The sequence below is a fragment of the Acanthisitta chloris genome, unplaced genomic scaffold, assembly GCF_000695815.1.
Source record: "Acanthisitta chloris isolate BGI_N310 unplaced genomic scaffold, ASM69581v1 scaffold2259, whole genome shotgun sequence".
Classification (NCBI taxonomy): domain Eukaryota; kingdom Metazoa; phylum Chordata; class Aves; order Passeriformes; family Acanthisittidae; genus Acanthisitta; species Acanthisitta chloris.
Genome location: NW_008692894.1, coordinates 5924 through 17208, shown reverse-complemented (window position 1 = coordinate 17208; position 11285 = coordinate 5924). Strand labels below are relative to the sequence as shown.

Genomic DNA, 11285 nt, shown 5'->3' with positions numbered 1-11285 from the left:
TGTCTGGTTCATCTTCATTTCAGGTCATAAACTGTTGGGGTTTGGGGGTTTTGGTTGGTTTGTTTTATTGGTTTGGTTTGTCACCTTTGTTCCCCTACCTCACCCTTTCCTGCAGCAGGAGGAGCTCAGAGAGGGGGTTAAGGTCTTTGTTTCTTTCCAGTTAGAGCAATGCTGTTTCTGCACTGGTTATGAAGAAAGACTGCTTTAGTAGAGACAGGTGTTAGGAGATGTCCAAAGGGCCATCAATGGAAATGTGTTTCCTGTCCAAACTCCTCGAGGGATGCTAAGTCGCCTGTTGTCATGGGCTTTGCCATGTCTGTAGACACAGTGTGAGAACTGCAGGACATGAGAAGTCATCGCATGCACAGGAAACTTCACCACAATGTACTCAGCATGTTTCTTGTGAGGAGGTAAAGGTTAATTCAGGGTAAAGACCATTTGTAAGCTGTTTCGGTTTCTGCTGGTAAAATGATGGAGAAGGCTGAGAGGGTTGGACTTCAAACTGGCCTGTAGCAAACTCCTCATTTTCCATGGCACTGTGCTGTGCTCAGTTTGGTCAGGGCTGTTCTGCAAAGTGAAACAGAGCTCTGCTTTTTCCTTTTCCAGTTAGCAGACATGGGTGTTACCAGTGCTCTCTTCCACCTCTGGGTGTGAATATTTTTTGTGCATGGAAGAGCACATGAAGAGATAGAAATGTTTTGATGACAAGTGAAATGAAAAGTTTCTCCTTAAGAACAATGCAAATTGTATTTAAGTTGTGAATATAGACAAACAGTCTTCATTTGCACAAAGAACTAAGTGGCCTAAATTGCAGTTTTCTATAATAAGTACTCAAATATATTAATGAGGTAAAATTAGGTTTTTAGATTAATTGGGTTTGCCAAAGTTCATAGTGGGGAAGGATCAAGAAGGAAGTTTTGTGACTTACATATTTGTAAGTGAGTGGGATCTGTGGACAGGAAAGCAAAGGGAAAGAAAGCTACTTCTGGTGCTGAAATGTCCTTTAATCGAAATATCACTGAAAAGTTGGGGATTTCCACACTGCAAAAGTACATTTATTGTATCTTGCAGTAGTTTATTTTCTTCTGGAAGACTTTTCCCTGTTCTTGCTGAGGTCACCCATTTGCCCAGAATCCTCAGGAGAGCTTCAGAGAGTGACAAGAAGATTCTTCAGGCAAAACCTAATATTTTTGTCCTTGGTAATGAAGATTCTGGTGAGTGGGAGAGGGAGACATCCAACCAGTTTGTGAGGGGAACTTCCACATAAGACATAGACTGAGAGGGGGAAATAAAGCCACTCTGGAACTGACAAACTAGCACCTGCTGAGTGTGTTTGTGGTGGGGAAGTAATGTCAGTGGGGGGCAAGGGGCAATATTGGATGCTGGCATCACTTGCTGTCTTTTGCCTTCCCAAGGGGCATGGTAAGGGGATCATGGAGTGGACTGAAACTCTGCTGTCAACCTGTGGATCTGCATCAGGCATGGTCTGTGTTGCCACCTCTGAGTTTGGCTGGAAGGAAGAATCTGACTCAGGGTGCCAGGCTCATGGCTTTGACATTTTCTGTTGTGATCTGTGTGAGATTTAGGACATTGAGTCTCTCATTAAATGAGACAGAATAGCAAAGTGCATGTTAGACTGTATTTTAAAAAAAATGCTCTTAATTGGCATGGGTCTTGGCAAACGTTTACCGGGAGCTGCTGTGCTTTGAGCTGACATTCTGCTCTTGGGCTGCCTCTGCAACCACTAGTGATAGGGTTGGTCCAGACCTTCACCTCAGCTCCTTGTGTGGTTAAGCAAGTTCCTTGCATCTTCTTTGTAACAGCTGTTGGAGGTGGGATGGTGGAATTGTTGAAGGATTGGGTTTGAGACAACATGGCAAATCTTGTTTCACTACAAAAGTTTTCTGCCACTGGAGGTAATAAATAAATACTAAAACCCCCTGTATACTAGAGATGGTGCAGTGACATGAAAGGCAGCATAGCCATAACTTAGCATGGTCTGACATTTCATCCTTTCCATTGTTTTGTCCATAATGACACAGTTAATAGGATGTTAGTTGGAAACCAGCCCATGTTGCAGATCATAGAATCATAGAATTTTAAGGGTTGGAATGGACCTTAGAGATCATCTAGTCCCAACCCCTGCCATGGACATGGTCATCTCCTCACTAGATGAGGTTGCTCAAAGCTCATCCAACCTGGCTGTGAACACTGCCAGGGTTGGGGCAGCCACAGCCTCCCTGGGCAACCTGGGACAGTGTCTCACCACCCTCACAGGGAAACACATTTTCCTAATATCCAGCCTAAATTTGCCCTCCTTCAATTTCAGCCTGTTACCCCTTGTTCTACCATTGTAGTTCCTGATAAGGAGTCCATCTCCAGAGGGACTCCAGATCCAGAACACTGGTTCAGGCAGGATTTACTTTTACTTTTTTGCATCTTGCTTATACATTTTCTACCAGAGAAACGTTTACTAAGATGTTTTTTGAAGAATGCAGTAGCCTGAAGGAGTCCTCTTGACATTTCTAAATGTATTGTTCAGGAACAGGAGCACTAATTTGTCAGGTTCAGGGAATGGACCTTACAGTCTGGCAAGTCCAGAGACTGATAAAACTAATTTCAGTTCAGTAAGTACCTCACAACAACTTTTTCACTCCTTCTTGGAGATGATAGTAAACTTTTGATAGAATTGCATCCCTTTTTTTTTTAAATGCATTAGGGGAACTGACAGACTCTCCCTTTTTCTCTATTGTTCTCTTCATGCAGACATATCAATAACATTTAATCTTCCACTGCTCTTCCATTTTCTGCTTCTGACCTGCCTCTTTACCTGATCAAATGCCATAAGCCCAGACCACTATTGCTGTGGAAAAGTACACTCTGAGAGTAGACTTTGATTTAGTCAATAATTGGAGTATCCTCTTTCTCCTGATTATTGATGTGTGAGTAGGAAAAATCCTGTTTCTTACAGTTGTGTAAGGACTGTTGAGGAAGCAGATGTTAGGCTGAAAGAAGGTTTGATCACACCTGACACATGTTTGTTTCAAGGGGTATTTACGTAGGAGATTTTTTTTTTTGGCTGAAAGAAGGTTTGATCACACCTGAGATTATTTTTTTTTCCCCAAGAAGGGAACAGACCAAAGCACTTTTCCAAAACAATTGGTGAGCTAAGGAGAACACTAGCTTGTACTTGTGCAAGCTAGTCATCAGGGATTTATCCTGGGGCTGAGCTCATCACTGTTTTTGCTTGAGATCTTGCAAGCACTCAGTCTGAGACCAAATGTTCCAAATCCCACAGGACACATGGCCATGCACCTGAGCAGAGTGATATTTGCTTCCCACTGCCAACTGGTCTGAAGGCAGCAGGGTAGAAGTGACATCTTTTGAAGACCTTTTCTCCTGGTCATGTCCTTTTGTGCATATAGAGCACCAAATGAATATTCACATAGCACAAGGGAGGCTTGTGGAGGAGCCTTTTCTGAGCTGTAGAAATGGTCATTACAGGTATTGGAGGTCAACTACAGCTTCTCATACTTCTGTTGGAGAATGGGCTTGTAGTGAAACCTCATGAAGTGCAAAGCTGCACATGTTGCCAACATCCTCTGCAGTATTAAAAAGGGCAAAGCCCCAAACCTACCTGTAGATGCATCGTGCCACCTTCAGGTTAGTTTGCCTGGTCATGAATTGCATCACCCTTTGGGATCATTGGCTGCAGGAGTGGTATCAGTCTATGGAAACTCATGTCCTTTTGTGCATATAGAGCACCAAATGAATATTCACATAGCACAAGGGAGGCTTGTGGAGGAGCCTTTTCTGAACTGTAGAAATGGTCATTACAGGTATTGGAGGTCAACTACAGCTTCTCATACTTCTGTTGGAGAATGGGCTTGTAGTGAAACCTCATGAAGTGCAAAGCTGCACATGTTGCCAACATCCTCTGCAGTATTAAAAAGGGCAAAGCCCCAAACCTACCTGTAGATACATCGTGCCACCTTCAGGATAGTTTGCCTGGTCATGAATTGCATCACCCTTTGGGATCATTGGATCCATTTAAGAACAGGTATTATCTAAGAAAACTATCTGGTGTGTTCATCCTGCCTTTAATTTGGTAGAAGCCCTACCTCCATTGATTTTTATCAAAAACATGATCATGTTGAAATGGTTGTAATTCAATCTAGTGATCAGAGCTCCTGTTGTTTGGGCCTTTCAGGCTATGCAGTGAGCAGAGGAAAGTCAGCCCTGCCTGAGCTAGCACAACTGGGGGAGGAATCCAGTTTGCCCAGCTGCAGCATCAGGCCTAAGCTACTCATCTAAATTCCTTCTATAATTAGAGATTTAGAGGTATCTTCATGAGGTGACTCATCCCACCTACCTTGGAAAATGGTGACTCATTCTCTGGAAGTGCCTGTGTCTCACAACTGACTATATAGAGACCCTGGGCAGGGAGTTGAGATCAGATACCTGCCTCCTGTGGAGTTTAGATGAGAGAAAATCCTTTCCATGAGTGGTAAGAGCTCATACCAAGTTCTTAAGCAGACTTGGGTGATTGGTAGGGCTGGTGATTAAATCAAGAAGTTTAGACTGGACTTCCCCATCTCCTTTATTGTAGTATGACATAGATGGGAGGTCTGAAAAGACATATCCTGTTAATGCAAATGTTCTTGGATGAGATGGTAGCACAAGCAAATACAAACCTTCAGTTAGCCTGTAGTAAATTTTAAAATGATTCACTTTTCCAGTGTTCATGGAAGCCTTACCTTGCACTGTAATTTCACCCAGTGGAACAAGAGCCCTACATCCTGTTCTTTGGAACTTCCATGTTTTGACACAGAATCTTTTCTCCTGACAGTGGTGTTTATAACTCTTCCAAAGAACAAAAATTTGAAAGTTGAAGTGTAGAAAACCAAGTGCAGTAACAAATGTTGTCTCACGCTCGTCATATAAACTCCTTCTCATAATAGCTCCAAACCTTTCAGTAAACATGTTAACATCTGTTTCTTACAGCTATTCTTCCCACTCATCAAATGCTGACCTGAAGTCAGTCCTTGTCAGCATAAACTTATTTCTTTGTGCCCCATCTCTGTCTATGCTATGACTAGTGATGGGTGAGGTCCAGTAGGGAATCATACTGGTTTTCTGTTCTCAGCAACTTTATTGTGACTGCTGGTAATCAGAACTTAAATTACCAGTTAATCTGAGAATTGTACCTGCCCATTGGTTGTGATTTGTGCAGTACAAAAAGATTGATAACTTATGCTGATTGTTTTGTTATTTTTCTTAGATGTGGATTTAACTGATGTTGCGATATACAAAATCCCTCCACACATGAGGAGAAGAGCCCTCTGTAAGTATGACCTCTGTAAGTAAATTGAAAATGCATCATTAGGTGAGAAATTAATATTGTGGTTTAAGTGAATAGTTGAGAACTTAGCCTTGGAAAATTACTGTGCTCAGTAATCTTTAAATAGAAATAGCTTCAAAACAAATTAAACACCTGACCTTATTTTAACTGTTAAGTATTGACCTTTTATAAGGATGTCTAGAGATTTTAGCTGAAAAACAGCCAGGCTCTAACCTAACTGCTCTCTGACCTGTACCTGTGTGAACATGTTAGTTATTCTCTAATAGCTATTTGTAGGTTTGGGGGGAAGGGGCTGTGGCATCCTGTCTAAACCTCTGCAAGCACATTTTGTAGATGTTTCATCAGGCAATTAGGTTTAATGGACTTACAGATCATTAAACATCACATTACATAAAGAACAAACCAAGGAAAACCTATTGCTGAAAGAAGGGAAAGAAATTAGGAGAATGGAAAGACTTGGAAACTGGCAAAGGATTTTGATGGAAGTTTGATTAGACCTATTTGGTCATTCAATTAGGATCAGTACTATTTAGATATTAGGAAATTTTTTCCCTGTGAGGGTGTTCAGGCTCTGGAATAGATTGCCCAGGGAGGTGGTGCAGTCACTATCCCTGGAAGTGTTTCAGAGGTGTCTGGATCTGACACTGGAGGATCTGGTTTAGGGTTTAGGGGTTCCAGCAGTGACAGGTTAATGGTTGGACTGGATGATCTTAAGAGGTCTCCTCCAACCTTGATGGTTCTATGATTTGCTAGAGACTGGTAATTTACTAGGTACTTGACCACTCAAACATAAATAAATTTTAAAAAAGCTTTTTTTTACTGTGTGTGATCAAACCAGGGAATAACCAAGTTGGCCAGAGAGGTCTATTCTTATCCAAAACCAACTGGGCACAGTCCTGAGCAACTTCCTCTAGGTGACACTGCTTTTTGAGCAGAGTTGGATTAGATGAACTCCAGAATTTATCCAACCTCAAGTATTCTGTGGTTCCATATGAATTGATAAACTGCCTGTTTTATTTTTGGCTGTCAAAAATGATATCCATAAGAAGAGTGTTATTTTTTATGTTGCCACTGAGTTTCAAAGCTTTTGGGGATGGGATGTTCAGAGCTCTCAATTTCTGCTTTTTCCACTTCAGAATTCCATTTTTTTTTCTTATTTGGTATTGGCTTATGACACTATATTATATAAACTGGAGTTGAATTGAATTACTAGCTCTGAGTGGCAACAGACTGGTGTTGAAAATTTCCTTAGCACTCGCCCATCTGGTAGACACAGTCCACATTCCTTCCTCCCTAGAATGAGCTCCTCATTTAGAATCTCATTGCTAAGCTGATGTAGATGGCCAGGGTTGTGTTCAATTCAATTGTCATAGATGCTTAACTTGCCTTTGAATTCTAGATGTCCAGTGAAGCAGTGCCAGTTAAGAAGATGTTTGAGTTCCCCGTGGAGAGAGGCAGATTCTTTTGAAATCCTCCAGAGGGAGATGATGACTAGTTCAATTGAAAGGTTCAATGTTCCTTTGGAGGCCTTCAGACAGGTTTAAAATGCCTATTTAAAACACCAGTATTAACTAGGTGCTTTGTTTAATTAGAATGCAGGTTGCTCATTGTTAGGTCCATCAACATGAAAGGAAAGGAAATATTCTCCCATTTTGCAGCATGGTTCAAAAGTTTTGTAAAATGAACAAGGGGCTGCTGTGAGCCTATTAGTCACTGTATTACTACCTTTCAGGTTTTTCAGCTTCTAATCTCACTTCCTAAACTAATGGATGTTGTCTTAATAGTATGAAACGAATACAAAAGTTCCATAACTCCAGAGCTAACACGGCTGATGGAGGAAGCATCCAAGTTTATCAGCCAAGCCAAAACCACCACATTTTAAACTGTAACCAATTTTTCTGTAGGCTGTGTGTTTCTTTCCTGCTCTAATGCTTCACTTCATAGGCATTGTGAGGGGAAGAGCAACTGCCATGGATGTCTGTAGACCAATAAAGTGTAGGGAGAAGGAAAAGCACAGAAGTTGCCATATGCCACATCAGCAGGCATCCCCTTTTGCTTTTTCTTTCCACCACCATCCCAGAATTTCAACCTCTCTCTGGCCCAGTAGGTTTTATTTATAGTTTTCATTATCCCTTTCGCATGGCAGTAGAGCCTAGAACAACACAGTGTGCTGACACTAACAACATTTCCTGCCCTTTTGTTCTGCTCTCTGCAAACCCGTTGTCCCTTTGTCCTTATCCCTTGTCCTACCTCTGCAGACAGAGGCCCCATCTGATGAATTTACTTGTGCTCCCCAGGGATTATCAAAACCGGGAAACTTCATTAAGGATGGTTTAATAACTTAGACAAAGGAGAAGAGCAGCTGGTCTGTTAACGAGTCTCAACCCCCATTCTCTGACAGAAGAGCCTTTCTTGCCCGTGGTACAGTTTGCAACAACTTGCTGTAAAATGCTGCAGATGTACAGTTCATGCATTGGAGCTGCCTTGAGCATTTTGTTTGGATGACCTGAGGCAGTAGTTTTGCCTCTGTGGGAAAGAACAATAGCTGAGAGTGGCCTAAAATTTTAGCGCGTGTTTTTGCTCTCTCTGTTGTCTAGCGTGGTAATGTCAGAGGCATAGCAATAGGAGACAACCTGCTGCTCTCTGCTGCTCTGTGAGCCAAACATCAGCAAAGCCAAGCAGGGAGAAAAGAAGGGCTCTTCATGAGAAAATGACAGCAAGAGAACACAGTCCTCGCCATGGCGCCAAGTCCCGCGGCGTTCAACGCGCCTCCACCATCGACGTCACCTCCGACATGCTCGGCCTGTCCCTCACAGGTATGTGCCTTTGTGCCAGCTCTGCCTCTGCTGCTGCTCCTCTCAGGCTCTTCCTTGGATTTTCTTGTTGTTTTCCCTTTGAATCGCTAGAAGATTTAGATGTCTCTGTTATCTGGAGGGAATGAGATAGAGGAATTAGAACAAATCGTGAACTTATCGTTTTCTAAAATAAGCAAAACTCTAAGATGGGAGAGGGGATTAAGAAAAAAGAAATTAAAGTAGATTTCGTGCAGTTTATGCTTATCGGTCTAAAATAAGCAACAGGGAGAAAACAACAAAATAATGTCAAGGTCTAGGAAGAGTCTTGGCAACCTCCTTTTTTGACATTGTATAGAGTTTTCAGGAGAGTTCAGGGAGCTGAGATTTATCTCCCTTATATTTTACAGTGAGTAAATTAGGACTGTAAACCCCAGAGACTTTCTTTCATTAGTGAGAGACACAGGTACCTTCAAACTTCTCCTTATTTGCTATTATAGAGGAAACATATCTGATTGAACGATTCAGAGTTAACAGTGGCTCAGACACTTAAGTGGCTTTAATCCTGTTGTTTTCTACTGAGATTACCCATTTTATATTCCCATATAATCTTACATAGTTTTACATACTTTGACATGTTTTATAAAATAAAACCATCTCAGGTTTTTCAAAGCATTTTTAGATACCAAGGATTTGTGAATAACTGTTTTAGATACCAGTCATGGCTCATTGAATTATAAATCTTTTTATTGTTCTATAAAATTTAATTTCTTTCTCTGTGTGACTGCAGCTTCAGGAAAGAATTCACATGACAGTGATATTGGGCTAATCTTATGTTAATTTTTCTGATTTACAGGAAACATTCAGGATCCAGATGAGCCGATTTTAGAGTTCAGTTTAGGTAGGCTTAGTGACTTTTATCCTAGTTTTGATGATACTTGCTATTGAGTGTGTGTGCAATTGTTGATTTTGAAGTGCCTTTCATACAGTCAGTATTACAACTTTGATTTTTATGGGGATGTGCTACAATTTTCATGCTGCATGTACAGTATCTATTGATAAGCAGCCAGAAGTTTGATTTTATGATGTTTTTAAAAGCCTGTAATTAAAACATCTGCCTGATAAAATTTTAGATGTTTACAATGTGAATGTTATCATTAAAAGTTTATTTTGTTATGTGAAGATACAGTGAAACTGCCTGCAGTGTCAGTATATCAGCAGTTCAGGTCTTTAAGCAAACTAAAGAGTTGCTGAAAACACCACTTTAGGGCAGAATGTGTTCTAAGAATTACCAGCTATTGCACATTCCTTCTTTCCTATGGTCTTTGCTGCCAAGTGATAATGTGAGATGCAGAAGTAACCTAAATTCTGAGATGATTAAATTTGGACAAGAACTTGTGCATTGACTCACCTTGCTTGAAGAATAAGTGAACAATATTTTCTGCATGAAAATTCAGTCCACATTGTCAACTGCAGCAAGGTTTTCTTGGCTTAATAGTTGACTAATATTTCATAGAATCATAGAATTTTAGGGGTTGGAATGGAACTTACAGATCATCCAGTCCCAACCCCTGCCCTGGGCAGGGACATCTCCCAGCAGAGCAGGTTGCTCAAGGCTCATCCAACCTGGCTGTGAACACTGCCAGGGTTGGGGCATCTACTGCCTCCCTGAGCAACCTGTGCCAGTGTCTCACCATTTGGAAGGTTGTGCTCTTGGCAACCTGGGCCAGTGTCTCACCATTTGGAAGGTTATGCTTTCAAGAGTATGTCTGAAATGAAAAAAATCAGAAAATTTTCTCAGATATATGTAATTGTGTTATGGATAATTATCTTAACAAGAACTCTCTGAACTGAATAAAGTGCTTTAAATATCTTCAGATAAAATTAAAAACATCTAGGACTTGAAAGCTGTTTAGTGTACATTTAAAATTGTATAAATTTCAGAATTGACTTTCTGTTTGTATCTGAAGCAGAGTTTGACCACACTATAGTTATCTGTATCTAGCTAGCTAGAATTTGTCTCTGAAGTTCAATGAAATTTTTGGTAGTTACTGAAGCAGAGTTTGACCACACTATAGTCATCTGTAGCTAGCTAGCTAGAATTTGGCTCTGAAGTTCAATGTAATTGTGTAGAGTCTCTCACTGAAATTTTTGGTAGTTGTTTCCTACTCACCTACTCACCATAATCCCTTCCCAGCAGTTAAACTCACGCTAACATTTTAGAGGAGATAAATTGCTGTCATTTAATAATGACAAGCTAGTTCTCCTCATAGTGGTGCTGCTTGACCAACATTCAGGCCCTTCTGTTGGTTCTCCATGGGCAAATACCATTTGGTAATGGGCTTAATGGAGCATGAGTTCCAATCAAATGCAGCCAAGCTGATGAGATTCCCTGAGGAAAACCTGTGTGTGTGTCAGTATAATGAGCTGTGCCAGGGGGGTGGGTAGGCAGGTATTAGGAGAGGACAAATTGAAACTGCAGCTCTAGAGCTTGGAGACAAAACAGGACACGTTTCCTGTTTGCATGCACAGAAGTGAGCGACGTCTGCGTTTACAGTGTGGTGGTAGGATGAATGTTGAGCCCTTCGTGGCTTTATTGCTCAGGGTATAGGATATGCTGTTATAAAAATGTAGAGACTTCCAGCAACATGAAAGAGATCTAAATGTGTTTATCTGTTGCATACCCAAAGCTTGCAGTGAACTGCTAACTCCGTCGCTAGATCGAAAACCAAATAGTTTTGTAGCAGTGAGTGTCACTACACCTCCCCAGGCATTCTGGACAAAGCATGCACAGACAGAAATCATTGAGGTAAGTGTGGAGGTAAAATTGAAACCAACACAGGAAGCATTTCTTCCTAACAAATATCACCTGACATTAATCGTTGGCTGTTTGTTTATGATTGCAGGGAACAAGCAATCCTATCTTTCTAAGCAGCATTGCCTTTTTCCAAGACTCTCTTATCAATCAGATGACACAAATCAAACTCTCCGTGTATGATGTCAAAGACAGATCTCAGGGAACAGTAAGTTTTCTTTACTCTGTTGCCTGTCCAGTGGAGCAAGGAACTGAGAGGAGAGGAGATAAACTAGTAACTTTTGTGGAAGAAAGCAAAGGGATAGCAGCACTGATC

The 11285-nt window shown here is 41.1% G+C and overlaps 1 protein-coding gene across 1 annotated transcript in view; it reads left to right on the top strand.

Moving 5' to 3' along the window:
- Positions 1-5297: 5297 nt before the first annotated feature.
- The window catches only part of LOC103809958 (type I inositol 3,4-bisphosphate 4-phosphatase-like), a 10977-nt gene continuing 4989 nt past the window's right edge, over positions 5298-11285 (top strand). The window contains exons 1-5 of the mRNA XM_009082832.1: positions 5298-5344; positions 7960-8178; positions 9011-9055; positions 10845-10963; positions 11061-11177. Coding sequence (XP_009081080.1) covers positions 8073-8178; positions 9011-9055; positions 10845-10963; positions 11061-11177 — 387 coding nt within the window. The 5' untranslated portion in view covers positions 5298-5344; positions 7960-8072. The remainder of the gene's footprint in view (positions 5345-7959; positions 8179-9010; positions 9056-10844; positions 10964-11060; positions 11178-11285) is intronic.